This window comes from Dipodomys ordii, unplaced genomic scaffold (assembly GCF_000151885.1).
Source record: "Dipodomys ordii isolate 6190 unplaced genomic scaffold, Dord_2.0 Scaffold41, whole genome shotgun sequence".
Lineage (NCBI taxonomy): Eukaryota > Metazoa > Chordata > Mammalia > Rodentia > Heteromyidae > Dipodomys > Dipodomys ordii.
In genome coordinates this window covers 9,808,190-9,835,659 of record NW_012267257.1, presented here as the reverse complement: position 1 = coordinate 9,835,659, position 27,470 = coordinate 9,808,190, and the positions used below count along the sequence as shown (strand labels likewise).

Here is a 27,470-nt window from a genome sequence, read left to right as displayed (position 1 = left end):
CCTGCCCTGGCTGGCTCTGAACCATGATCCACAGATCTCAGCCTTCTGAGTAGCTAGGATTACAGATATGAGCCACAGATACCCAGAAAGAATTTTCCATTAGAAAAAAAAATTTAGTTGAGTCATCTTTTAGAAACTCTAATGGGTCTTTGTAATATTAAAACCCAGAGAATGTATTAATCATCATTTAACCAATATACTATAAAGATAGAAGCTTCTGAAACACAGATCCAGAGTTGGGGGAGAATGATAAAAGCATGACATAAGTAGAAGTGAAAAATGTTGAGAAACCCTTAGTTTAATCCTGTAATTTATAGATGAGGACATAGGATCAATAACATATTTAATGTTACATCCTAGTTTAATAATAGAGAAAAGCAGTTTCAAATTCATTAATTTCATATCTTAGAAGTTGTGAAAATTCATCCATATTATATATTCTTAGAGTTTTGTGTTTTATGTTATGGTGTTAAGTGTTCTAAGCACTTGAAACCTAATGTCTCCTATATGGTGTCTGCTTTGAGGATGAGTTGGTATTGAAAGGGTAGCCTAGCTCAAACACATGGATCTATCAATGCATGTTCCTTTTGCTGACCAGCTTACTAGTAAAGAGGTTAAACCACATTTTAACCTCTGTAGAAGTAACTGAAAACCAAGCAACAATATTTAAGAGTTTTCATAAAAAAGAAGTGCTATAAAAAAAAGCTAGAGCATTTCCAAGTTTCATTCTTCACTTCTTCATAGATATAGGGAGTTCCTCATTTATGTCAATTCTAATTACAATAAGGAGTGTTTAAACAGAGCACACAATTAGATGTTAGCACATGGATCCACAAAAATAACACTTTTCTATACTTAATCTTAGATGTACACACAGCATGGATAACATTCTTATGAAATAATTAACATTTTCACAACGAATGCCTAGGGACAAACTATATGCAATAAATTTACTGCTAGAAGTTGTAAAAAAAATTAACCCACCAGCAGGAGAGGAGACGGATAATTTGAATAGATATTTTAAGATTAAATGATAGGTTTTTTTTCTTCTCGAAGAATGTTTTTAAAATTTCCTTCCTGATTTTTTTTCATATGGTTTTGACGGTACATTTTCCCCTCTTTTTTTCTTTTACTTTGGAAGGTTTGTAAGAGAGATGGTCTAACAAACAGTTTTATAAGGGGGTGTCTTTATAATCATCGCCAAACTGAAATAATTCTTACCTGCCATTAATATAATCTTTTGAGATACTGATAAAGAAGATGTCATTTTCTAAGATTTAAAAAAATTCAAAGCCTTATAAAGGTAAGCAGAATTTCACAGCAAATGGCAATACATCATTTGTGGATATGTTTCCCATAATACCAGAAACATATATCAATTAAAACCAGACTTTGTGTTGGCACCTGATGAAGACAGCGGAGTGAACAGAGCTGAGGGCTAGTCATTGTCATAGATGCAACCTGGAAGAAAAAGGCACAGATTCAAGTATACAGCTGTATGAAATGCACATGTTTCTCACCGTCCTAACTGATTAGAACTGCAAGCAATATATACTCTGGTGTACTTTTTGAAAAAGAAGCTAGATGAAAGTCTATGTATTTAAGTTTCATTGTCTGGTATTCAATTCTAATAACTTTTCTGGACAGCTTTATTCTTCATCGGAATAAGAAATCTAAGATTATTTTATCTGTCACAAATCATATTTTGCTAGTCATGCTAAATAAGACTGATTAAATATTAGCAAGTATCCTACATTTAATAGATTAAAGGATAAAGTGATTAGCAAATAGAAGGGCATTGGTGGCTCATGCCTATAATCCTAGTTACTCAGGAGCTTGAGATCTGAGGATCATGGTTTGAATCCAGTATGGGCATGAGATTCTGATCTCCAAGTAATCATTTAAGAGAGCCAGAGTAGAGGTGTGTCTCAAGTGGAGAGTGCCAACATTGAATGAAAATGCCAAGGGAGGGTACCCTGGCCTAGTATTCAAGCCCCAGTATCCAGCATAAAATTTCACCAAACAGTTGTACACTGTTTAAATAAAATAATGCAAGGTTTTTCCCCTTAATTTTCATCTCTGTGTGAAAATATTTTTTTCCCTTATGATACTAGGTCATTTGCTTTTCCTAACATGTTTAAGTGACTGAAATTCTTATCAGATGGGATGGCTCCAATTAGTCAAACAAGCTATTATCAGTGTTTGTATAAACAATCAACTCACTGCTACTGCTCTCTGTGCTGGCTGACTTACCATCAGCAATGTCATCATAGATCTCTCCATCACTGTAAAGATGGAAAATAATTTCGATGTTAAAAGATGCCTTCCCAATATTAAAGTCATGTTAAACGGAAAGGACAATTATTATTATAGAATGTAGACTTCTAAAGAAAGAAATTGTACAGATGCATTTATAAGTGGAAAGAAATTTCATACTCATTTCAACCTCTTCTTTCATTGGTTTTGTCTAATCCTGTTTCGTTTTTTCTAAGAATAACTGAAACATGCTTAAAGAGCATAGACTGCCTCACTCCTCCTTAGACCTTACTTTGGGCATAACACACAGCTGTGCTCACTAAGAAAACTGTAATGAGCTACCAAATGAATAGTCAGGTGCAAAAATCTATCATGAATTTTATATCTATTGATATTAGATCTATGCTTTTACTTGCATTCATAATGAAGGAAATATAATACATTACATTTATATTTTCACATTTCTAACTATCCCTTGCAAATACCAATTTTAGAGTCTGTAAATGTTAGTTGTAGAACAAGTAGCCAAGATAGAGTTATCCTGGAGACTCTTAACACCATATGAATTAAAGACACACTTCCGAATTTCAGAACTGTGAGGTGGCTTCTTCGCTTAGGCCAGACTCACTCTTGGTGTCTGTCTGATCTCTGTGCTTTCTCACAGAGCAGCATCAGGCCCTTCAAATGTCTGCCAACTGTGGCAGATGCTGTGAGTTCCCTATGTCTTCTGTTGAATCCTTTCTTTGAGACTGGGGGGAGGATTTGGCTAATATAAGTTTGACGCAAATGCAAATGGGACAGATTTTCCTGTCATTCCTTTCATACATGTTTAGACATTCATTCAAATAGGTGGTGAACCAATAATGACTTAGACAATGTATTGTCTATATTTTTTTCTTAATCAATCTGTAATAATCAGCAAAGAAGAGGTTGTCCTCATTGCTGCACATTCTTTCCATGCAATCTGTACCTTCCACAGAACAATGCCTATCCTTGTGATTAATGCTCCAAGGGGAAATAAAGTGCGATTCTTTTCTTTTCTTTATTGAGTGCTGACTAGTTTTCTGATAGAGCTCTTAATACTGACTTGCCATTTTCTGATGGCATCAGGCTGCTTAAAGATAAATGATACATGAATCTTTGTTGTATTATGATAAATTCCATAAACTTTTGTATTGATAGATTAGGCTTCTTGGAGTAAAATCTTAAAGTGTTTTGGAGGGCTGCATTGACACACCAGTACCAGACTGTGACAGACTGTGACAATGACTTCTTCATAAGAATAGAGGAATCATTGACTGCTATCTTCTTTTTTTTTTTTTCTGTCATGCTTCCAATAAAGACAACATAATAGTCTACTATACATGGTATATAGATAGGAATAACCTTAGCCAGGAGCTAAGCTATAAACTGTTGGTGGGTGATATTAGTTTCTACTGTATAGGCATTATTTGGACTGTAATTAATTCATTTCCATCACTCGATTAAACATTAAATAAAATGCAAAACATTAGTGATAAGGTGTGGCTTTGACCAGAATGCCTTCAGTGTTTGCTGAGTATACAAAATGATAATCTATATAATCATGAGCGAGAAGAACTCCTTGCTTAATCCAGAGTGGCATTTTATGCAAATCTCAACTGTATAATCAATAATACCATACTAATGTAACATGGTTTTAATATAGTTATGATGATGTAGTAGTTTGCATTATTTGATTCTATTAGAAAATTTTCAGAAAGACAACCACAAGATTCTTTTAACCAGAATAGTAATAGGAGGAAAGAGGCTTACTTGTCTACCAGATGACTCCGAAGGACAAAACCATCTATAAAGAAAAATACAAATAAGTTTTATTTACAGATGTAGGTTTGAAAATCATTATTTCAGTTAATGTTCCAAATAAAATGTAACCACCACTTTTAAAAATTAAAGTTTAAAAAATTTCTAGGCTTTTAGATAATTTACTTTCTAAAAGTTACTTATACTAAAATGTCAGGGATTATTATTAAGGGCACTAAAATAATCCTTTATTTGACCTATGTTCTAATTCATAATGTACAGTTTATTTACCTTGATTTCATGAACTAATTATTAAAAATATATTTTTAGGGTTCTCTAACACCTAATGCATTGCTCCCTCTATCTTCCCTATTCAACAATTTAAGGAACTTTTGTTGATGATTTTTGTTTTTTTCCATTGTGGGGCTTGAACTCTGGGCCTGGATGCTGTCCGTCAGCTCTTCAGCTAAGGCGAGTGCTCTACCACTTGAGCCACAGCGCCACTTCCAGCTTTTTCTGTTTATGTGGTGCTGAGGAATAGAACCCAGGGCCTCAGGCATGGGAGGCAAGCACTCTACCACTGAGCCACCTTCCCAGCCTCATGAGCTACCTTCCCAGCCCCAATGATTTCTTTTTTGATGATGCTTTTGCTCTTTTTGTTTCTCTGATACATAGATTTCAGTGATTATGAGTATTGTTTAAGAAATAATAAAATTAAGAAGAATATGAAGAAAAAAGATCAAGGAGATGGGAATGTGGGATGGTACTGTGCTACTGTATTTCAGTTCCCTGATTATGTGATAATTTAGGGCTCATTAGTTTACATTACATAGTGTTTTTGAAGGAATACTGGCTTTAAAGATAACATTTTTTCTGTTTAATAGCTTTAAAAGCTTCAAAAACTTCATTCTATTAAAGACATGATTCATGGCAATGTCAAACAAGTGACTTACCATGCTTATTTAAAATCTCCCCATTATAGTTCCTAGAAATAATGTTTGTTTTTATTTTACTTTTTTGCAATAAGACTATGATTCATTTTTCTTGTGTGTCTCATGTACATTCATTATAGGGGATTTCAAGCCCCCAAAACCAAAATTACCATGGCTCTGTATCATGAAGTATGTGTGCTATGTTTAGTTAGCCCTATAATATTGTGACTATGGACACACTAGAAAGTCTCACATATAAAATTATTATTTAGAAGCTTCCAATTCAGAGAGGAGAACACAGTGACCTGAAACAAATGTCTTGAAATATGCAGTAGGGACAGCGAGTTAGGAAAGTAACACCGCCCCCCCCCCCATGTGTCAGCTAAAAATTTTCCCACAGTGTTTGCTTACCACAGTGCAGATGCAACTCAGGACTAATGAGTGACTCACCTTTTAGAAGGATATTGTGAATATAAAGTGGCCAAGAAAGCACAATATCTTGGGAAAGTCATAAATTAACTTTATTCTAATATTTTCAGCTTTTTTATATTAAATAAAAAATAATGATGTGTAACTTCCTCATTATTTCATTTGTGTTCAGAGACAAAATAAAGTTACTCAATTTGATTTCATTAAGCTTAAAAACCATAAAATCATATTTATAAGATGATTTCTTTGTTGCTTTGTATGTTCCTCCCCCACGGTATAACCCTTGTTTTCACTGTATTTGATGTTGGTATACTTCGTAGAAGGGAAGGGAAAAAGCACATTGTTTAAATAGGGATACAGGTGGACCCATTGCAACAATGAGATGTACAAGACGTTATGTCGAAAAATGAACTTTACAACTTTGGTGGGGGTGGGGGTGGAGGTGGGGTAGGGGGTGGGGAGGTGGAGGGGTGAGGGGATGGAAAGGGATGGGAAGGGGAAACAAAGGAGGAGGCAACAATGCTTGATAAGAAATGTACTCATTACCTTGCCCATGTAATTGTAACCCTTCTGTACAGTATTTTCACAATAAAAAAATAAATGATATATACTTAAAAAAACAAAATCACATCATATATATTTACCCAGGTATTAATTTGAAGAGAAAATACTAACACAATAGAAAGAAACAACATGTGGTATATAATATTTAATATAAATTATGATTTGGGGTTTATTAAAATATTCTCTCTATAGTCTTTAGCTTTTGGTGTTTAATATGAGTGACTTTAGAAATGTTTTAACTGGGGCTGGGAAGGTGACTCAGTGGTAGAGTGCTTGCCTTGCATGCATGAGGCCCTGGGTTCGACTCCTCAGCACCACATAAACAGAAAAAGCCGGAAGTGGCGCTATGGCTCAAGGGGTAGAGTCCTAGCCTTGAGCTGAAGAGCTGAGGGACAGTGCCGAGGCCCAGAGTTTAGGCCCTATGACTGACAAAAAAAAAAAAAAAAGAAAAGAAATGTTTTAACTTTCATTGAGACAGGCTCACATTGTTTAGGTCAGGCTTGCGTTACTAGGCTACCCTGACTCAAATTGCTGAGTGCTGGAATTAATGACATGTATCACCGCATATGACTAGTTGAGCTTCGCTTCCCTCCCTACTCCTCCCCTCTGTCCCTCTCCTCCTGCTTCCTTCCCTTCTTCCTTCCCTGTCCCCTCCTCTTCCCTCCAAGCCTCCCCCTCTCTCACTCCTTCTCTTTTTTTTCTCTTTCTCTTCTGTGGTGGGACTAGGGCATGAAATCAGGGCCTGGGCATTGTCCCTTAGGTTTTTCATAGACTTTCCTGCTTGGGCTGGCTTTGAACCTTATCCGCAGGGATCTCAGCCTCCTAAGTAGCTAGGATTATGGGCCTTAGCCATCACCACCAGATCTGAGTCTCAAATCTTAATATACACTGCTCCTGGCTTTTTTCTTCTGTACCCACATTCCATGTTTTCTTTGAAAAGCCAAACCACACCTCCTCTATCTTAACTTTGTATTAATTTTTCCCCCATGCTGGAGTCACTGTGCATTATTCTTGAAGCCATTTTAGTTTCTGTCCCTGAGTCACCTTCCTTCCATTAAAATTAAATTCAGAGCTCATGTTTATATGGCAACCGTGTTGGTTATCTAATTTCAAATATAGGAGAACATAATTTTAAATTACTCATTCCTCAGTTTTAAAAGAGCTTCCTTTTAAAATTCAACAAGGCAATTTCAATTCGTCAATACTCATAGCTGAGAAAGCTGAAGGGGACAGGGATTATCTTGTGTTTATTTAGAACAGTATGTTGCATCAAGAACATCCAAAGAGGAAATGAAAACAAATGGTCATGCAAGGTAAGTAAACTATAAGTTCTAGATGTGACATATGTCATAAGATTTTCAAAATCAGGGCAGAGCAAGTACCACTCATTGCTTGGACAGACTGGTTCTTATGTGTACACATAAACAAGTGAAGGAAGAAGTACTGGTCACAAAGGCCACCTCCTCACCAGAGCTCATGATTTACCCATTCCAAGACAAACTTGCTAACTTCAATTTCAATACACACACTAGGATTTTCAGATGTTGGTGGATTATAAAATAATATTTTATGAATATTTGCATTTGACACCCATTGTATAACTAGTAGTTGGTAAATGAAAAGACATAAAATCTACTGACCTCAGTAGAACAAAAATCTCATTAAAAATATTTCCTGGGGCTGGGAAGGTGGCTCAGTGGTAGAGAGCTTGCCTTGCATGCATGAGGCCTGGATTCGATTCCTCAGCACCACATAAGCAAAAAGAAAAAAGCCGGAAGTGACACTGTGGCTCAAGTGGTAGAGCACTAGCCTTGAGCTAAAGAGCTGAGGGACAGCGCCCAGGCCCAGAGTTCAGGACCCATGACTGGACCCCCCCCCAAAAAAAAATATTTCCTATAATAAACCACAGAGCAAAATCAGCAAAACAAGGTGATGACTAAAGTTTGTTTAGATAGTAAATTCTGGGATGCCATGAATATAGAGCATGAAGAGTAACTTACATTTCCCTTCTTCATTCCTGCAGAGAACTTTTATATCATCTGTGCTTTGTATAACTTCAAGAGATTCCCCAGGTTTTATCTGTAGATCCTTCGCTCCCCACTTTTTAGAAGTTATGGAGGGTACAACTTTGGCTGAATATAGAACTCTAATTTCACCATCATACTGGAAAAACAAATACATTAAAATGATTGATGTGTACTATTATAGTAACTCATTTACTGACAAATTTATTAAGATCTTTACTAAATAAATAGTTCAGTGTTTTCAAAAGATAATATGAGAACATTGAAGAAAATTGGAAAAAATCAGGGGAAGTAGTTTATCTTAACCTTACCAACTTTGAATATCAAATGGGGTTGAGAGGGATGGGGGAAAATGATGAAAGAGGTGAAATTGATCATGATAGTATTATATTCACAGTCAGCCTGGTTGAATGGCAACGCCCTTGTACAATTACTTAAAGCTAATAAAAATAGTAAAAATATTTTTAGATTATCATTTTGTCAAAGTTCCAAGACATCTATATTTAGATTATTGCAATGGTATATATATCACATATGACAGTTTACATAATTTCCATCAATAAATTAAAATCTAAAGTAAATTTTGTGGGAAATAGAGGAACTGTGATAGATAATTGTAACATGTATTTTGATAAAGTTAATTGAATTCTTTTATTAGTGCTTTAATTTCTATATAACATTGAATATGCTGGGTACTAGTGCCTCACACCTGTAATTCTAGCTACTAAGGAGGCTGAGATCTGAGGATCAAGGTTCAAATATAGCCTGGGCAGGAACGTCTGTGAGACTCTTTCTCTCCAATTTTCTCTCCAATTAACCATTAGAAAATTGGAAGTAAAGCTATAGTTGAAAGTGGTAGACTATGCTAGCCTTGCAAAAGAGCTCAGGAACAGCAAGTAGGCCCTAAGTTCAAGTTCTACAACCCACAAACAAAAACAAAAACAAAAAACAAAAATTGAATATGATATACCTTAAATTTTTTCCGGAGGTCTTTTTCTTCCTTTTCCTGCTTTTTTAGCTTCTTAAGGTCCTTTTCTTCAGTCTTGGGCTTTCCAGTGTTGATTGCTTGACTTGGGTAGCACATAAAAACATAAACAAAATTTTGTTGAAAAAATAATAGATTATAGAGATTTAACTAAATATTCAGTTCTTGCTCAACATTATTTTAATTATTCTTAGAAACCCAGTACCAGTCATTATAATAAATAATGACCCTTCATAATATGGAAATGATTTGAAAGATACTACTAATTATGAGTCACAATGGAAGTGAGAGATTCTCTTAATGAATCCTACAAAATATCTGTGCAGTACACAATTGTGTACCAGTGGTTTTGTGATTTAACCTATACTTTCCTATATATTCAAACTTTCCTAAAGGAGTAAATCCAAAATGAATTGGCTAATGCCAGAAAAAATGCAGGGAGAACTTTTGGGCCTTTACCCAAATGATCACAAACAAGGCCATGCTGAAGCTACCAGCACAACTATGTTTATTGCAGTATTATTTACTATAGCTAAGATATGGAACTAAGCAGATGCCCCTCAGTAGATGAATGGATCAAGAAAATGTGATAGATATATGTATGGAATTCTATGCCTCCATCAGAAAGAATGACACTGCCCCATTTGTTAGGTAATGGAAAGACTTGGAAAAAATCATAGTATGTGAAGTAAGCCAGGTCCAAAGAAACACAGGTCCCATGGTTTCTCTTATTTGCAATAACTAGTATATGTCTAGAAAAGGTCAAAAGCTATGTGTATGTGACCATATAAAATGATGCTAAGCAAAATGAACCCCAAGATAGGGACACAAGAGGTTTTATCTTTGTTGCTGTTGTTTTTAATGTACTTATAACATACTGTGTGATTTTTTGTTTCTTTTGTATGTTCTTCCCCCATGGTATAACCCCTATTTTCACTGTATTTGATTCCAGTGTCCTGCATCTTGTATATACATTTTTCTAATTTGGGGAGGGGAAGGAAATAACAAAATGTTAAAATAAGGATACAGGTTGATCCATTGTAACAATGAGATGCACAAGACACTATGTTGAAAACGAACTTTACAGCTTTGGGGGTGGGAGTCGGGGGAGGGAGAAGCTGGGGAGGTGGGGAGGGAAGAGATGGTAGGGGAAAAACAAAGGAGGGGTAACAATGCTCGGTTAGAAATGTACTCATTACCTTACTCATGTAACTGTAACCCCTTTATACAGTATCTTTACTAATAATATATATATATATTAAAAAAAGAATATTAGAAGGAAAAAAAGAAAATGCTGGGAGACATAGTTCAAATAGAATGGTACATATTACCTGATTTATGTAACTGTAACCCCTCTCTATATCAATGTACAATACAAATAAAAATAAATTAAAAAATGGATTTTAAGGCTTCTAAACCATATTGGTGGTTAATATTTTCATAGCTTTTTAAAGTGGATCCAGCAAGGTAAAGATTGTAGCTTGATGGTAGAGTGCTTGTCTCATTTGTATAGAGCATTGGGTTTGGCTCCTAGAAACAGAATAAATAGATAGACAACTAAGCAAGTAAATAAACTAAATGGAGTCAAGAGTAGGAAGAAAGAATTGTTGGTTAATTAAAAAAACCAACAACTTAGGAGCGGGGCACTGATGGCTCACACCTCTAATCTTTTTTTTTTTGGTCCGGTTGTGGGGCCTGAACTCTGGGCCTGAGCGCTGTCCCTAAGCTCTTCAGCTCAAGGCTAGTGCTCTACCACTTGAGCCACAGCGTCACTTCCGGCTTTTTTCTTTTTGCTTATGTGGTGCTGAGGAATCGAACCCAGGGCCTTGAGCATGCAAGGCAAGCGCTCTATCACTGAGCCACCTTCCCAGCCCAAGTCCATGAGACTCTTATCTCCAATAAACCACCAGAAAACCAGAAGTGGTGCTGTGGCTCATGTGGTAGAGCGCTGGCCTTGAGTTGAAGAGCTGAGGGACAGCCCAGAGTTTAACAAACAAACAAAAAAACTTAGGTAAAATTAAGATCTTAAATATTGCATAAGGGATATTTCTTCAAGAATATAGCTAATGCTCGATCTTATCTTAATTGCTTTATTAAATTGTCCACTTGAATGTGTGTATGAGAAAGCTACATTCTTTTTTAAAATTATATTTTTATTACCTTTAAATAGTTGTACAAAGAGGTTGCCATTCAACAAACCAGTTTCTAAGTACAATGCATCTTGATTAATTTCATCCCAAGAAAAATATATTCTAAGTGCTTTACTCAATGGGTTTAATATTTGAAAAATGATGCCTCAAGCTAGACACTGACTGTATCTCACCATGTCAAATGGACTATAAATGATCGCAACAGAAATGAACAAGCCAAGTTAGTACTTCTGCAGCCTGTTTCCCCAAGGGTCAGCTGAGAAAGAGCTTTTTCAAATATAATGCCCTTGCCTAGTTCCTAGAAATTCTAGTTTAATTACAATTAGTTGATTTTAAATTCTAGATTGAACATTTTCAGTGCATACATACATATTTAAGAATCTTTCCAAGCTGGGCACTGGCGGCATATGCTTATAATCCTAGTTCCTCTTGAGGATGAGATCTGAGGATCAAAGTTTGAAACCAATCCAGGAAGAAATATCCAAGATACTCTATATTCAATTAACTACAAAGAGCCTGAAAATCTAGCTATAACTCAAGTGGTAGAACCCCAGTTTTAGGCAAAAAAGCTGAGGGACAGTATCCAGGTCTTGAGTTCAAGCCTCAGTACTGGCACACACACACACAAAATTAAAATTTCTCTATTGTCACTAATTTATAACTAGAGTTGATATCTATTCCCTAGGGTTAGGGATGGATGTCAGAGAAAGGCTGTGAATCCATGGAGAAGGGGTTTTAACAAACAAACAAATTAGAATAAACAAACTAAAACACTTGTGAATAGGATACAAGTTACATAGTGATTTTTAAGAAGATTATCTAAGATGAAGCTTTATTTGTGGTTTATTTAACATGTTCAATATGACATTTTTGATCCTCACTATTCACTTTTCTCACTGTGAAAAGAATTAGCACATTGCCTTTTCCCAGGTTCTGATTCTGCTCTCAGGACCTCCTGCCCTAGAGGGTTCTGGGACTTGGGCAATTTGCTAACTCAGATTAGCTCTTTCGGACTAGCAGATGATATATAAATGTTAAAAATACTCCACAAGCTATATGTGAAAATAACTTATTGAAAGTGATAGAATACACTGATAATAAACAAATGGTTTCTATCAGATCCAGTTCAATCAGTTGGAATTTGTTTTGCTAGGAGAAAAGATCCTGTGAGTGATGGGATTCTGGTAGAGCTGGTTTAGAGGATGTGGTAGTATTTCTACAATAATGTAAATCAGAAAAAGGCATCAGAAACTATCAGAGATAAGAACAGCTTCCTGATGGTGAGGAATATTAAAATGGGAAGGTGTTACTGAACAGTCTATTTTTCTCTCTTGAAGACCTGAAATGGGGGCGGGGGACGGGAATCTCTTTCCAATTTTCTTGTTTTGTCTGTAGAAATTGACCTTCATATATGAATGACTGTGGAGTTTGTCCTCAGGTTCTTTCCTGGTGAAACTGTGTGGATAGCTCAGTAAAATTTGTTTAACAATGCTGGTAAAAATAAATACTTGGAGTTCTCTCAGGCATACCTTATTTCCCTTCATCACCCCACCCCACTCCCTAACCCTCTCCTGCATTCTTGAAGTATAGCTCAGAAGGGTCTACTGCCTGTGTCCCTTTGTGTCCTATAATAGTTTGTCCTATAATAGTTAAATACACCATAATTTTTTATTCTTTTCTTTTTTCAAGTTACAGGAGTGTTCCTACTTTTATACACAGTATATAGCAACCACCTCATGTATTTATTGGAATATGAGAAAACATCCTACGATATTATGTTCCACCTGAAAGACTTTTCAATACTGTTTTATTAACCAATGTTAACAAATTCTAAGCGAGAATTAAGTTGAAATGTCAGGTCAGCTGAAGAAAGTTACTGTCAACTTAGAAAATTTGAATGAAATTGATGAGAATCTGATATTTTTGTGAGAAAAATTACACTGTAAATTCCTTAAAACCACAAAAAGGTGGAGATGGAGCTGTGGCTCAAGTGGTAGAGTGCCAGCTTTCAGTGGAAAAGCTAAGGGACAGTGTCTAGGTCCTGAGTTCAAGCTCCCATATCAGCATTAAAAACAACAACAACAAAAACCATGAAAACAAACTCCAAATCCTTTCTTCTTTCACAAAGAAAACCAATGTAGTAGAGATTGAGGTGCTTTGAACAGGAAGATGAGGGCTGAGATATAAAAGAAGTATACTGAAGACAGAAATTGCTTGAGGAAAAGGATAAGAATAAAAAGGGGAGATGATTCACTGAGATCTTTTGTGACCAGATTATCACATATAGTTTGCCAATGAGTGAGTAAACAAATGAATGCAGACAATAGTGAATCCCTAGCAGGGGTTACTCAGGGGACAAGGATCAGTACTAGAAAACCAAGGGAAGGGGACTGAGGAGAACAGGAAGAAGGGTTGTGGTAGAGAGGAGATCTAGGACAATTGGCTCATACATGTAGCAGAAAAGTTAGAGCTGGGTTCACAAAGAGTCACACTTGGCCAAGTGAGGTCGTTCATGCCTGCTAACAGGAGGTAAAGATCAGGATAGTAGTTCCAGGTAAGCCCAGGTAAAACAAACAAACAAGTAAACAAAGATTTCATCTTAAGCTGGGAGTGGCGGTATGTATCTATCAACTAAGGTATGCAGGAGTTATAAATAGGAAGACCACTGGCCAGGCAGAAACATGAGACCCTATCCAAATAAAGAATGGAAGACTGGGAAGGCATGGTGGGAAAGTATTGGCTGAGTAAGCACAATGCCCTAAATTCCAACAGTAAGGTCAACAACAACAGCAGCAGCAACAAAAGCCTCTGGAATAAAAGGAAGTCAAAAAAAAATAGTATTTGAAGGAAGACAGAACAAAATGGTTGCATACATAGACAAGTGTCCCATAAGGTTGTTATGTTGGTTGCAATTTCCTGTATAATCTCATTGTTAATACTTCATTGTAATGAAAGCATTTTAATTACCATATCTCTGCTGGTGGAGGAGGAAAATCAGAGGCATCCACGTCATCATAAACTTCTTCTCCAATGTCTAGCATAAGATAAAATATCAAAGCTTGAGATACAGTCAATTTAATTTTATTTTTATTTTTTGTTGGTCATGGGGCCTGAACTCTGGGCCTGGGCGATGTCCCTCAGCTCTTTAGCTACCACTCAGCCACCTTCCCAGGCCCTATTTTTTTTTTTTTTTGAGACAGCATTTCTTCTATAATTTGGTATTGTCACAAACTCACTATAAACCCAGACTGGCCTTGAACTCATGATCCTCCTTTCCCTGACTCCTGAGTGCTGGGATTATGCATAGTATTAACCAGATTAAATTTTTTTTCTTTTTTCTTTTTATTGTGAAAATACTGTACTGTACAGAGGGGTTACAATTACATGGGCAAGATAATGAGTACATTTCTTTCCCTTGGGTCAGGTCATGGGGCCTGAACTCTGGGCCTAGGTGCTGTCCCTCAGCTCTTCAGCTCAAGGCTAGCACTCTACCACTTGAGCCACAGCACCACTTCCGGCTTTTTTTTTTTTTGCTTATGTGGTGCTGAGGAATCGAACCCAGGGCCTCATGCATGCAAGGCAAGTGCTCTACCACTGAGCCACCTTCCCAGCCCAATGAGTACATTTCTTATCAAGCCTCCTCCTGTGTTCCTTTGTTTCCCCTTCCCATCCCTTCCCATCCTCCCCTCCCCCATCCCCCCACCCAATCTTCCTCCTCCCCCCCACCAAAGTTGTACAGTTTGTTTTCAACATAATGACTTGTACATCTCATTGTTGCAATGAGTTTTTTTTCCCAATTTTGATGTGAACAGTTACTGATGTTTTTAATACAAAGTTGCCTCTTGGACAGTAAGGAAGATTTCCTGGAATCTACATATATTTCTCTGAGAACCATGGTTTCTCACAGGGAGAGGTTTTCATTTCTAGGTATGTTCAATTTCTCTCAAAACCAAAAAAATCAAATCATGACCATGATTATAACAATCAATATCTAGAAGAAAAAAACAAATCATGGACCATGACTGATGATATGAACACGCACAGGGGTGATGGATGGATAGGAAGGATGGATGAATTGGTGGTGGCAGCATTAGTAAATTGTAGATGAAGTATCTGAAGACAGAAACTGCTTGAGGAAAAGGAGAAGAATAAAAAGGGGAGATGATTCACTGAAATCTTCAGATAGTATTTACCTTACCAGTGGAAAGTGGAGATTGAAGTTCAAATTCATTTGGGGTTTGGAATATTGTGATAACGTATACCATCCTGTTTATCTATCTATATCTTCCTCTTTCTTTCTTTTTCTCCTTCCTTCCTTCCTTCCTTCCTTTCCCTTCCTTTCTCTTTCTTTCTTCCTTCCTTCCTTTCCTCCCTCCCTCCCTTCGTTCTTTTTTCCCTTTCCTTCCCTCTATCCCTTCCTTCCTATATTCTGTTGTACTTGTTGATCTCTTTCTCACTGATTTTAATATTACCATGATATTAAGACTACATTGCTTTCAAACTCCCTCCCTTCCTTCATCCCTTTATCTCTACATTCTTTTTTGTCATTCCATTCCTCATTAATTTTAATATTACAGGGATATTAAGACTGTATCACTTTCAGACCAAAAGATTATTTCTACAGATATTTCAGAGACTAGTAGGTGATGAGATACAGTTTTGGCAGAAAACCCACTCAATGATCTTTTCAGTGTGTAGATATGTTTCTTTCTTCTAGACTTCTTATAAAGTTAGGAAGAATGTTCCCTCTCTATGCTCAAGATGCTCCACAACAAACTAAGTTGAACAAATGAGTTTTAAAAAATTGCAAAAATTTTAGGAACAATTATCAGAAAATTTAAATGTTCTCTAGTGTACAAGGAATCACTGTATTTCTCTTTCTGTGAATAAATTCCTTAATTTCACAAGTTTTAACTTTTCTGAGCTGTATGAAAAATTTGTAATACTTCAAAAGGGTAAAAATTGCCATTTCATTCAAATACACTTGAAACACACTTGAGAAAACAGAAACAACAAACCACAAAACCCACATTAAAAAAATGAATTGAGTACATTTGTTCTACTTCTTGACTGCTCTTTGCAGCATCAGTTTAAAAAAACATGCATTGATTATGATGCAAGCATATCCACAGGCATTGATCAACTTAAGTTAGTAGGTCCTTACATTATTTTTTCAAACTGATAAATGCAAACCAAGTTCTAATGTCAGTTAATGACTCTGAAAGAATAGATGATCTCGGTGTTTACTTAATCTTTTAGTATATTTATAAATAAGGAAAAATAAGCTCTTTGAAAGTCCTTGAATATTCTTGGCTGACAAACATTTTAGTTTGTTCAGATTAAAGTTAAAAATAGTCTTTGGAAGATCTGTCTCAGCAGAGGTGAAAAGGAAGCTGCCTGAAACTATACAAAGAAAATAAAAGCCCTGCTATATTAAACATCTCCAAGTACAATCTGAACCAGATTTGTGAAAAATGAATGAGTCTGGGTTGGAGCCATGGTGGGTGTTGATGTTCTTCATTTGCCACATATCCATAATACCATAAGAGTTGCTGGAAGAACATTTTTAAAGCCATACATCTTTAAAAAGTTTTCTCATTCTACTTTATTATGAGCAATGGTGGCCATCCATGGTGAAGCGACTTGCCCAAAGTAGCATTGTTTTTTGAATCAAGCCAGGTTCTGGTGGGTCAGGCTGTAATCCTAGCTACTCAGGAGGACGAGATCTGAGGATTGTGATTCAAAGCCAGCCTGGGCAGGAAACTCTGGGAGACTATTATCTTCAATAAACTGGAAATGGTGCTGTAGCTCAAAGTGGTAAAGCACTAGCCCTGGGCAAAAAAAGCTCAGGGACAGTGCCCTGGCCCAGAGTTCAAGCCCCATGGCCAGTTTTTTTTTTTAAAGACATATTTCAACCATGTCCAGTGCTTCCTACTACCCTACCTTCAAGAAATAAAGATGTAAGATATACAATCTGTTTTTTAAAATTACTTACCCGGGCTGGGAAGGTGGCCTAGTGGTAGAGTGCTTGCCTACCATGCATGAAGCCCTGGGTTTGATTCCTTAGTAGAAAAAGCTGGAAATGGTGCTGGGGCTCAAGTGGTGGAGTGCTAACCTTGAGCAAAAGAAGCTTAGGCACTGAGTTCAAGCCTCAGGCCTGGCAAAAAATAAATAAAATAAAATTACTTACCCAGTTGTTTAGGAGGAGATGGGAAACTAGAAAGAAAATGAGAATAAAATTATAATCAGAGTAATATAAACCTGAAAATGAATTCCTTTATGTAGGCTAGGTATAAATGGGCGATAGCCCAGAGGCATAAAGTGGTGGTTAATTATCTGTTGATCAGCATTCCTTTCTTATCCTCCACTTTCCACTAAGTTAGTTTCTTTCCATCAGTTTGGTATTGGGCAGACTACTTCTTGAATCCCAATGCTGACCCCCCAAACATCAAGAGTCAAGAAATTACTCAGTTGGTTTATTTTTCCCACAGCCATTGGGCCAATGTTTTTCAGATCTGTTCTGAAGTTTGGGAATCTTCTCACAGCAGAGTAAATTAAATGGACTCTTTATTTTGGAGTTCTTGTGCCATATACAGGTCTGGTTGGAAATTGTTCATTTGTATTGAAAGAGGTCATAGGAATATGACCAAGTTTCTCCATATGCACATAGTTACCCTGAACAAGGAGAATGGAGAATAGGAAAGGAATAACCACCTAGGGTGAAAGCTTATGGACAGAGTCATATGAAACTGGGATTAAGTGGAATTTAGTTGCCACAGAAAAAGACCATTGTATTTATTACTTCCTGAGTTATGACTTTTAACTATACACGCATACACAAACACAAAACACACCTCTGAACACAAGACAGGAATGACGGGTTAATCCAAGTGACTCAAAACCAGAATTAGATGGTGTGAAACTGAAGCAGAAAAGAACAACCTTCTTTCCAAGTCAAGATTATATGTCATATGTGATATTCAAGAAGACCTGCCATGGTGTTTCCTTAAAATTTCCAGTGTATCGTCTACTGACTGCTATTTACAAAAGGGTTAGAAATGAGGAATGCTATTTGAAATGAAAAACTTACAAAACCCTTTTTAAAATGTAGTGACATTAAGCACACATAAAAGAGAAAGTTTTGAGTTTTTTTTGTCATGAAACATGATTCAGATCTTTTCAACTCATATGTAAGGAATTTGTGCCAGAGGGTAAATTCGAGGGGGGGGTGCGTGTAGGGAAGGAATGGAAAAAGAAAGTTCAACCTCAGTTTTTATTTAGACAAATGAGATACTGAGAATAATTTTAGCACAGGGGAAGTGTAATTCGAATGGAATTAATGTATCATAATGGAACAGTTAGAAAAACTGTAGGTACTATGTTCTAGGAAAATGAAAACTCTTGTCCTACATTTCTAGTGGGGTGTTTTTTTTTTTGTTAGCAAATCTGTGGTTTAAAGCATACTCACAGTAAAATACTATGCAGTTGCATATAGTACTGGAATTAAAACTGTAACATTTAGATGTGATATTGAAGTTAAGAAAGTCCTACTCAAGGGGCAGTGTTTGTGAATGAATGTGTATCTGAATGTATGAGAAACAGTAAGCCTATGTATACATGGGTGTTTTCACACAAGTTCATGGGAAAAAAATATTGAAACACCTGATGCTTCTTAAATAATTGGGGTCCTTTATGCAACGAATGCCTGGGTTTAAAATCAATCTAAGATGATTAATAGAAAAAGAACATTAAGATGGTCTCAGCCTACCAGGATTTGATTATTGGTTATAAAATATTAGTAGCATTAAATTAAATTAATGTTAGTAGAGCTATTGTGCACTGAATTTGGTTGGTTGGCTCTTACGATGAACCTTCATTATTGTCTGACTCAGAGACTTTAGGTTTCTTTCGAATACTTTTCTTTGTGTCATCTTTTCCCTTTAACTTCTTCAAAATCCCCCAGGACCACATGCTACTCTTCTCTTCATCCTGTAGTGTGGAACTTTGGAGCATGCAGGCATTGATCAGAATGTAATAATCAGTAGAATGGGAAAACATTGTGTGGACATTCAGATTTTTAATAATTCAAGTGCATGGATCATACAGGCAGTAAATTACCCAGAGAATTAAACAAAATGGTGCTATTAAGCTCATGTATCACAACGTCTGAATACTGTTGTTACTAGGAGAGTTTTATTTGTAATACTTAGGGAGATTTTTCTTGGTTCTTAAAATAGGAAGTTAGGTCAGGAGTCAATTTCAAATAACAACTCAGTATTGCTTATGATTACAATCAAGCTAATTGGTACATCTTAAAAGTATAAATGTGAAAAGAGAAATTTTATTATTGATCTAAAAGACTATTTTATAAATTATTCTTACAAATATAAAGAGATTTCATATTAAGCTAGAAGATTACATATTCAGTATCAGTTCTGTCACTTATAACAACTGGTCTCTGTGGTAGAGAAAACAAATAACAATTGTGTTGCTATATAAGAAATAGCCATATAAGTGACAAATTTTTAGAGATTTTTATAAAATCTCTAAACACTAGTAGCTATAATCGCACATACTCAGGCAGCTGAGAGCTGACGATGATGGTTCAAAGCCAGCAGACAAGTCTCTGAGACTCTTTAATTAACCAGCAAAAAGTGAGAAGCAGGCCTGTGGCTTAAATGGTAGAATACTAGCCTTGAGAAAAAAAGCTATGGAATAGTGCCAAGGCCCTGTGTTGTCGCCCAGCAAAAAATAGACCAAAACTACTGTTTGATAAAGAAATTATTGGAAAATTTTTGGGAAAATAGCTGCATCCCCTATACCTTACTCCTTCTTCCTTTTGCTTTTTTTGCCATAGTGAGATTCTTGCAAACAATGCACCATTTCATTTGAAGTGTGCTGCAGTCACACACTTAATTTACTATTGTTATTAAGAACACAGAAATCATTTTGGAATGTAATTAAAAGCACCTTTTTTACTTTTTAATCTAGCTGGAAATCAAAACTAAATATATGTATATTCTATTTTGCAGAATAGTGATTCATTATTATTCTCACCCATCGTGAGCATCTTGGTCTTCTATTCCATCATAAATGTCATCATCTGGTTCCACTGGGAATATCCCTTCATTTGAAGTAAGGAGAAAAATCTTCTGTTAATTTTATAAATCAGTCACATAGAGGTCACAGATTTGGATAAGAATCTTTCTATTTGATTTCTTAGTAAATATTTAAATAAACCTTCTATTCCTCCACTCTCAGAACATAGGTAAAATAATTGCTTTAAAATCATTTTGTAAAAATTTTAGAGCTGAAATTATAAAAAAGGAACTAGGTAGGTACCCTGCACTTAAGATGATGGGAAAGGGAAAAAATAGGCATTAGACAAGGTGAAACTGCACAGTAGATAGACTAGATATTTACCATGGGAAAAAAGAAGTGAGGAGGTGATAAGAAAGCTTTAGTTAAGGGGGCTGGGAAGGTGGCTCAGTGGTACAGTGCTTGACTCCTCAGCACCACATAAGCAGAAAAAGCTGTAAGTGGCGCTATGGCTCACGTGGTAGAGCACTAGCCTTGAGCTGAAGAGCCGAAGGTCAGTGCCCAGGCATTTAGGCCCCACAACTGGCAAAAAAAAAAGAAAAAAAGAAAAAAGAAAGCTTTAGTTAAAAAAATTAGTTAAAGCCGGTGCCAGTGGCTCACACCCGTAATCCTAGCTACTCAGGAGGATGAGATCTGAGGATCACAGTTCAAAGCCAGCCCAGGCAGGCAGTAAAGTCCATGAGACTCTTATCTCCAATAAACCATCAGAAAACCAGAAGTGGTGCAGTGGCTCAAGGGGTAGAGTGCTAGCCTTGAGCTGAAGAGCTAAGGGACAATGCCCAGGCCCAGAATTCAAGCCCTACTCCTCTCTCCCTCTCCTCCCCCCAAATTAGTTAACAGTGAGTGAGTAGATAGAAAATGATAGTAAGGGGCTGGGAAGGTGGCTCAGTGGTAGAGCGCTTGTCTTGTATGCTCCAGGCCCTGGGTTCGATTCCTCAGCACCACATAACAAAAAGAAAAAAGCTGGAAGTGGCAGTGTGGCTCAAGTGGTAGAGCGCTAGCCTTGAGCTGAAGAGCTGAGGGACAGCGCCCAGGCCCAGAGTTCAGGCCCCACAACCGGACCCAAAAAAAAAAAAAAAAGAAAATGATAGTAAGCAAGATAGTGAAGAAAATCAAATGGGATGAAAAATGATAGATGAAACGAAGAAATAAAAGGTGACATTTAGTATATCCAGTTTCAGATTAAAAAACTCTTGCTTCCTTTCATTCCTCATGCTATGCTCTTCAGGAATCCTGCTATTTGACAAACATTTATTGATCAAATATTTATTGTGCACCTCCCATGAGGAATATGTATAGTGACCTTGAAATTTATTTTTTAGTAGAAAAACTTGAGTTTTTGAAAAGATTGGTTCAAATTCCTCAAATTATTGCTGGAAATCTAGCTATGGTCAGGGCAGTCTTGTAAGCTGTCATCCATATAAGGACATTTCTGAAAGTGACACAGATACTTAGGATACATGGGATGTGGGGTCAGTCCAGGACCCATAACAGACTCAGAATAAAAAGGTGACGCTGCTCAGCAGGTCTAACCAGAATACAGGCCGTTGACTCATAGACCCATAATCTTTCTCCACTGAGTTTCCCCTCATTTTTGACAAACAAAAATGTCATAATATACTCATAAATGAGAAAGACTTGTGAAGAAACTTGTAAGCAATAATGAGTGCATGGCTTACCTCCACTCCCACTGTGACTGTGGCTAGGAAAAAAAATCAGAAATATTTAATATATGAAATACATAGCTCTCAGAAGGACAGTGTATAAAAGATTAATGACATTCTAAGTAAAAGTTATTAGGTGAAGAGAATGCTTTTTTTTTTTTTTTTGGTTAGTTGTGGGGCTTGAACTCTGGGCTTGGGCGCTGTTGCTGCGCTCTTCAGCTCAAGGCGAGCGGTCTACCACTTGAGCCACAGCGCCACTTCTGGCTTTTGAGTGGTTTATTGGTGATAAGAGTCTCACGGACTTTTCTGCCCAGGCTGGCTTTGAACGGTGATCCTCAGATTGTAGCCTCCTGAATAGCTAGGATTACAGGCGTGAGATACCAGCACCCAGCACCCAGCTAAGTATTTCAGTTTTAATAACAATCTGTTTTAGCCCTTATCTCTTGCTTCAGTGTCAGTTCTCTGAGAAGAAGGAACACACAGATGATGAGGAAATATCTCAGGAGTCATCTATCTGCTCAAGGCTCTCATTTTACAGAAAAGAAAGTCACATTCTAAAAAATTCAGTGACATGACCAGAATTGCCCATATCCTCGGCTGCACCCCTCTAATTTTGGCCTTTGCATCATACATGAGCAACAGATACCAGTTTGATGTTACAACCATCAGGAAAATTATGTATTCATACCTGATTCCTTAATGTTAAAAGCCAAGCAGAAAAGACTGATCTGATACAAATTTTCAGTTAATAAAACCATAGTGTGGCCAAAGAAGCTTTGTAGAAAAGTATGCTATGGACATTGTGTTTAATAAAGAGGAAATTTGTGAATAAATGGAAGTACAGTTTCTTCTTGCTTATGTGACCATTTTATATCCATTTTCCCTGGGACCTCTATCTGTGTAAGAAGTCGGTATTAGAATTAGTTACATCTCAGATGATTATTTTCCTGGCAAGTATGATTCCTTTTGGAGGGTCTCATACACAAACTCTATTTATTTTTAGTTTTATTATTTAGTAGTTGTACAAAGAGGTCACAATTTCATAAATCATATTATGAGTACACTGCTTATTGGTCAAGGTCACTCTTCATCATGTCCCCTCTTTCATTCTTACCCTCAAGTTATGTGGTTTATTTTTACACAGTGTACATTAAATATAATGACTGCATTTACTCACCTGTGCTCCCTCTTTTTGTATGCCTCCCCTCACTTGCTCCTCCCCCAACATGTTTCTGCTTCCTTGTATTCATTTGGATAAACAATTAATTGTTCAGAGACATTACACCTTTGATTTCCTCCTCTAAGTATATCATCCTTTAGTCAGTTTGTCTGTATGTATATGAATATGATCCTGTACACATTATAAATCTAGCTTGTAGAGAAACATGAGCTATTTGTCTCTCTGAGTCTGAGTTACTTCACTTTGTAATTTTTTCTATTAAAGCCATTTTTAAAAAATGCTGTCCTGGGGTTTGAACTCATGGCCTGGGCACCTGTCCCCAAGCCTCTTTGTTCTCAAGACTAACACTCTACCATTTGAGCCACAGTACCACTTCCAGCTTTTTCTGAGTAGTTTATTGAAGATAAAGAGTCTTGTAGACTTTTCTGCCTGGGTTGGCTTGGAATCACCACCCACAGATCTCAGCCTCCTGAGTAGCTAGGATTGCAGGTGTGAGCCACTGGAGCCTGATCACACTCAATACTTAAAGAACAAAGTTGTCAAGAAAAAATAAGATACAAAACTGTCACCCATTTATTATTTTTTTGTAAAGCAATTCTTCAACTTCCTTATACAGTTTATCTATAGTGTAAACCATTTGACAGGTAATGGCAAAGTGATTAGAGGAAAAAATCTGGGTGGGGACAGTATGTGTTTGTTGAGAGAGGAGGGGGGGGGAGAGAGAGGGAAGCTTGCTCTGCGGTAGAAGAATGATCCTTGCAGATATAATTTCCTTTCTCACCATGTTTCACAGTCAGTACAGGTACTTTCATTAAGAAGAAAGAGGGAAGTATAGCTATCAGGGTCCACAAGTTTTTGCCAATTTTTAACCCTGTTATTATAAAAGCAATGTACAGAGGGGTTACAGTTACATGAGTTGGTAATGAGTTCATTTCTTTTTGGACAGTGCTATCTCTTCCCACACTCTCTCCCAGTTTTTCCCTCACATCCCCGCCCGCAAGTTGTATAGTTCATTTTCAACGCATTGTATAGTGAATACTACTTCTGCATTTGCTCATCCATTGTCTCTCTTATTTCTATTTCCTAGCCGTGGCATTTCTTAAGCCTTACTCTGCTCTCAGATTTGAAGCACACATCATTTCTCTCATCCTAGGGGAATTGGGAAAGAGCAGGTGGGGAATTTGAGGGTGCAGGTGGCATAAGAAGAGGACAGAGACAAGATGGAACCTTTTCTTATTCCTGCCAGGTAAAGCAGCTGGCTCTATTTGTCATCTACTCTGTCTACTAAGAACAAGATCTGTTTGTGATGAGTACTGTTCTGGCAGCAGCTGTTGGTTTTTAAGCCAAACATGTATAGAAGCAGTTTCCTTCTTAATTTTCTTATTAAATATGAGTCCAAGAAGATGGATGTTAGCTAGAATTATGACACTATGCTTCTCATTAAGTAAGACATTGTCTTTTTTGTGCTCCATGTTTATGAGTTATGATTTATATGGGCTTTATAAAATTGAAAAAGGTAATAGCAACAGTTCTGGGTTATGTTAAATATCAGTTATGGTTAAATAATTTTTTAAAAAAGAATGTTATTCCTACCAGTAGCTCATGTCTATAATCTTAGTTACTCAGAGGTTGAGATCTGAGGATCAAGTTTTAAGATTGGCCTGAGTAGGAAAGTCCAGGAGACTTTCATGTCAAATTAATCAGCAAAGGGCTGATTAAAGGTGGCTTAGTGGTAGAGCGCTTGCCTTGCATGCATGAGGCCCTGGGTTCGATTCCTCAGCACCACATAAGCAAAAAGAAAAAAGCCGGAAGTAGCGCTGTGGCTCAAGTGGTAGAGCGTTAGCCTTGAGCTGAAGAGCTGAGGGACAGCGCCCAGGCCCAGAGTTCAGGCCCCACGACCGGACCCCCCCCCAAAAAAAATTAATCAGCAAAAGCCAGAAATGGAGCTGTGGCTCAAGTGTAGAGCATTGGCCTTGAGCAAAAAAGCTAAAGGACTCTGCCCAGACCCTGAGTGTAAACCATAGAACACACACACACACACACACACACACACACACACACACACATGCACAAAGAAATGTAATTTCTTTTTGTAAGTTTATTTTTACCAGTACACATACCAGTACAAATCTGTCTTTATTAATGCAAGTGGAGCTCTTTAAGCCTTCCAAAAGGAATAAATTAAAAATAAAGTATATTAAAATGAAGTCAACACATTTCTGGACATACTGACATCCAGAAAATTCTGTAAATTGTAGAATATAACTGCTTGGAATTTCATCTGAACCCTTATAACTGGAATTTACTAACTCTTAGGAACTTCGGACTCAGGGGCATGCATTGAATATTTTGATATACATTGCTCACTTCATATTTAGAAGATGATAAGAAGGCATAGCAAGATTTTATTCACTTTAACAAGATACAATTGCCAGGAAGAATGCAATAAGCTTAACTGATAACATAAGGTAAAAGATCATGAGAGAAATTTAATTCTTCATATGAGTTATAAGAAGCATAATACATTTTAAACTTTAAGAACATTACTAGGTTGGTGGTTCTGCATTTGTAAATGGTTGGTAATTTTAAGATTCTTCTTTATATTTGCATCATAAAGTGTGCAAGCATACTTTTAAGCAAAAAGATTACATGTTTGTGATCACAATAGGAGGGTTTCTCAATTTAGAAAGCAGGCAGTGAGGATTCTTAACATAGTTGGACATTTTTTTCTTCTTCTATTTCCTTCTAATAGAGAAAATTATGCCTTTTGCTACAAAGAGACTACTGGAAGAAGAGGGACAAAAATTCATGGAAATGTATAAAAGAGGGAAAAAAATGAAAATAAAAATCTGAGTTAGGCCAGAGAGACAGAAGAGAAGAAATGGAGAGCAAGGAAGCTGAAGAGTGAGAAATGAAAGAAGGAAAGTTGTTAATGGCCTGAATTTGAACAGTGGCCCCCAAAGGGGTGGTGGTGGTAGTGAATTTTCCTGGTGGATGTCTTACTCTTTTTGGAGGAGAAGTCATTCTAATAAAACAGAGCAATGTACAATGGGAAGTTGGACATGGAGTTGATACCCAGGGATCATAAGGAATGTGTTTTTACTTCTAAAGAATACATTGGAACTGTAGTAAAAATGCATCTCTATTCTGTTATATTTTCGAAGAACAAGAAATTTATTTGGCCTCAGATTTCATAGCAAAAAAAAACAAAAAAACGAGGTCTACCTTTCTATTTTATGCATCGTATTTTACCAAATCATTTTTGCCTTTGGTTTATCCCTAAGATCAAACCATAATGTTATAAAAGTATTTTATAATAACAATACATATGACATGGCCTAGAAAATGGCCTGTTAGAACATTTGATTTATGGAAGTAAAATAACAGAGTAGGGAGTTTCAAATGACCTTTCATTCATATTGAGGTTATTCTAAGTGATGATTTATTGTGGTTTAAAATTGCATTTTTCAAGGTCTTCTGAATAGTAAAGAAACTCTAAATTTTATCTTATCTTACATTTATTTTATTGTTCTCATTGTAGCAACAGGCCTATTCAAGTCATTCATCAAGCAAAAGCCTGATAGAGAACACTAGGGAATATGGAAGTGTTGTAGTCAATCAAGACAGAGACCTAATCTCTGGCAAGGAGATAGTTGAGTCTGGGATACAGAATGTAGGACATGTACCTGTTAATAGCATCCTGTTCTGCCACATCATCATACACTTCCTGGTCATCTTCAATAGGTCGTGATGAAAGAGGACCCAGAGAGTTCTTTTTCTGTCTTAGAGAATCATAGTCAATCTCCACTGCGGTTGTTTTAATGTAACCATCTACCATAAAAGGAAAAGACTTGGGTTTAGGTAATTGTAACTTAAAATATTTTAATGTTATAAATATGGTATCAGTTGTATACATGTTTCCCCTGCCCCTTTACTACTAAAAATAGAGCTCAATAGTAGAACACTTGCCTAGGTGCCCAAGGCTCTGGGTTTAATCTAAAGTCACACACACACACACACACACACACACACACACACACACACACACACTAAGGTGGCAGTTTAATAAACATTAGAAAGGATTTCCATTTAGTTATTTGCTTGCAATTCTGATATATAGACCGCCTATATAGTCTCTATTTTGCTGTACTCTGTATTAGTCTTACCAATTATACCTTAGGGTAAGATTATTGTCTATTTTAAAGATTCAAAAGTGATTCATATGGACCTTTATTTTGTTTTAATACAAATGAAGAATTTAATGACCTTTGATCTTTCCTGGAGGAATATTTAACTTTCTATTGCTTTGCATGCAAAAATACAGATGAAGTAAAGAAAGAACTATACTTGTCATTTTAGATTGTCCTATGTCTATCCACCTAGGAACATATTCCTAACTTGAGGC

At 36.6% G+C, this 27,470-nt stretch overlaps 1 protein-coding gene across 2 annotated transcripts in view; it reads right to left on the bottom strand.

Annotated features, from left to right (window-relative positions):
- Positions 1–278: 278 nt before the first annotated feature.
- The window catches only part of Fyb (FYN binding protein), an 85,686-nt gene continuing 58,494 nt past the window's right edge, over positions 279–27,470 (bottom strand). Inside the window, exons 9-19 of one of the 2 annotated variants that reach the window (XM_013018641.1) lie at positions 26,752–26,896; positions 21,901–21,923; positions 20,180–20,246; positions 18,987–19,124; positions 17,313–17,338; positions 14,090–14,156; positions 8,958–9,057; positions 7,964–8,126; positions 4,051–4,084; positions 2,254–2,285; positions 279–1,461 (exon numbers count right to left, since the gene is read on the bottom strand). In XM_013018641.1, the coding sequence (XP_012874095.1) occupies positions 1,439–1,461; positions 2,254–2,285; positions 4,051–4,084; positions 7,964–8,126; positions 8,958–9,057; positions 14,090–14,156; positions 17,313–17,338; positions 18,987–19,124; positions 20,180–20,246; positions 21,901–21,923; positions 26,752–26,896 (818 nt within the window). In that variant the 3' untranslated portion in view covers positions 279–1,438. The remainder of the gene's footprint in view (positions 1,462–2,253; positions 2,286–4,050; positions 4,085–7,963; positions 8,127–8,957; positions 9,058–14,089; positions 14,157–17,312; positions 17,339–18,986; positions 19,125–20,179; positions 20,247–21,900; positions 21,924–26,751; positions 26,897–27,470) is intronic. The other variant, XM_013018642.1, reaches the window with a different exon arrangement.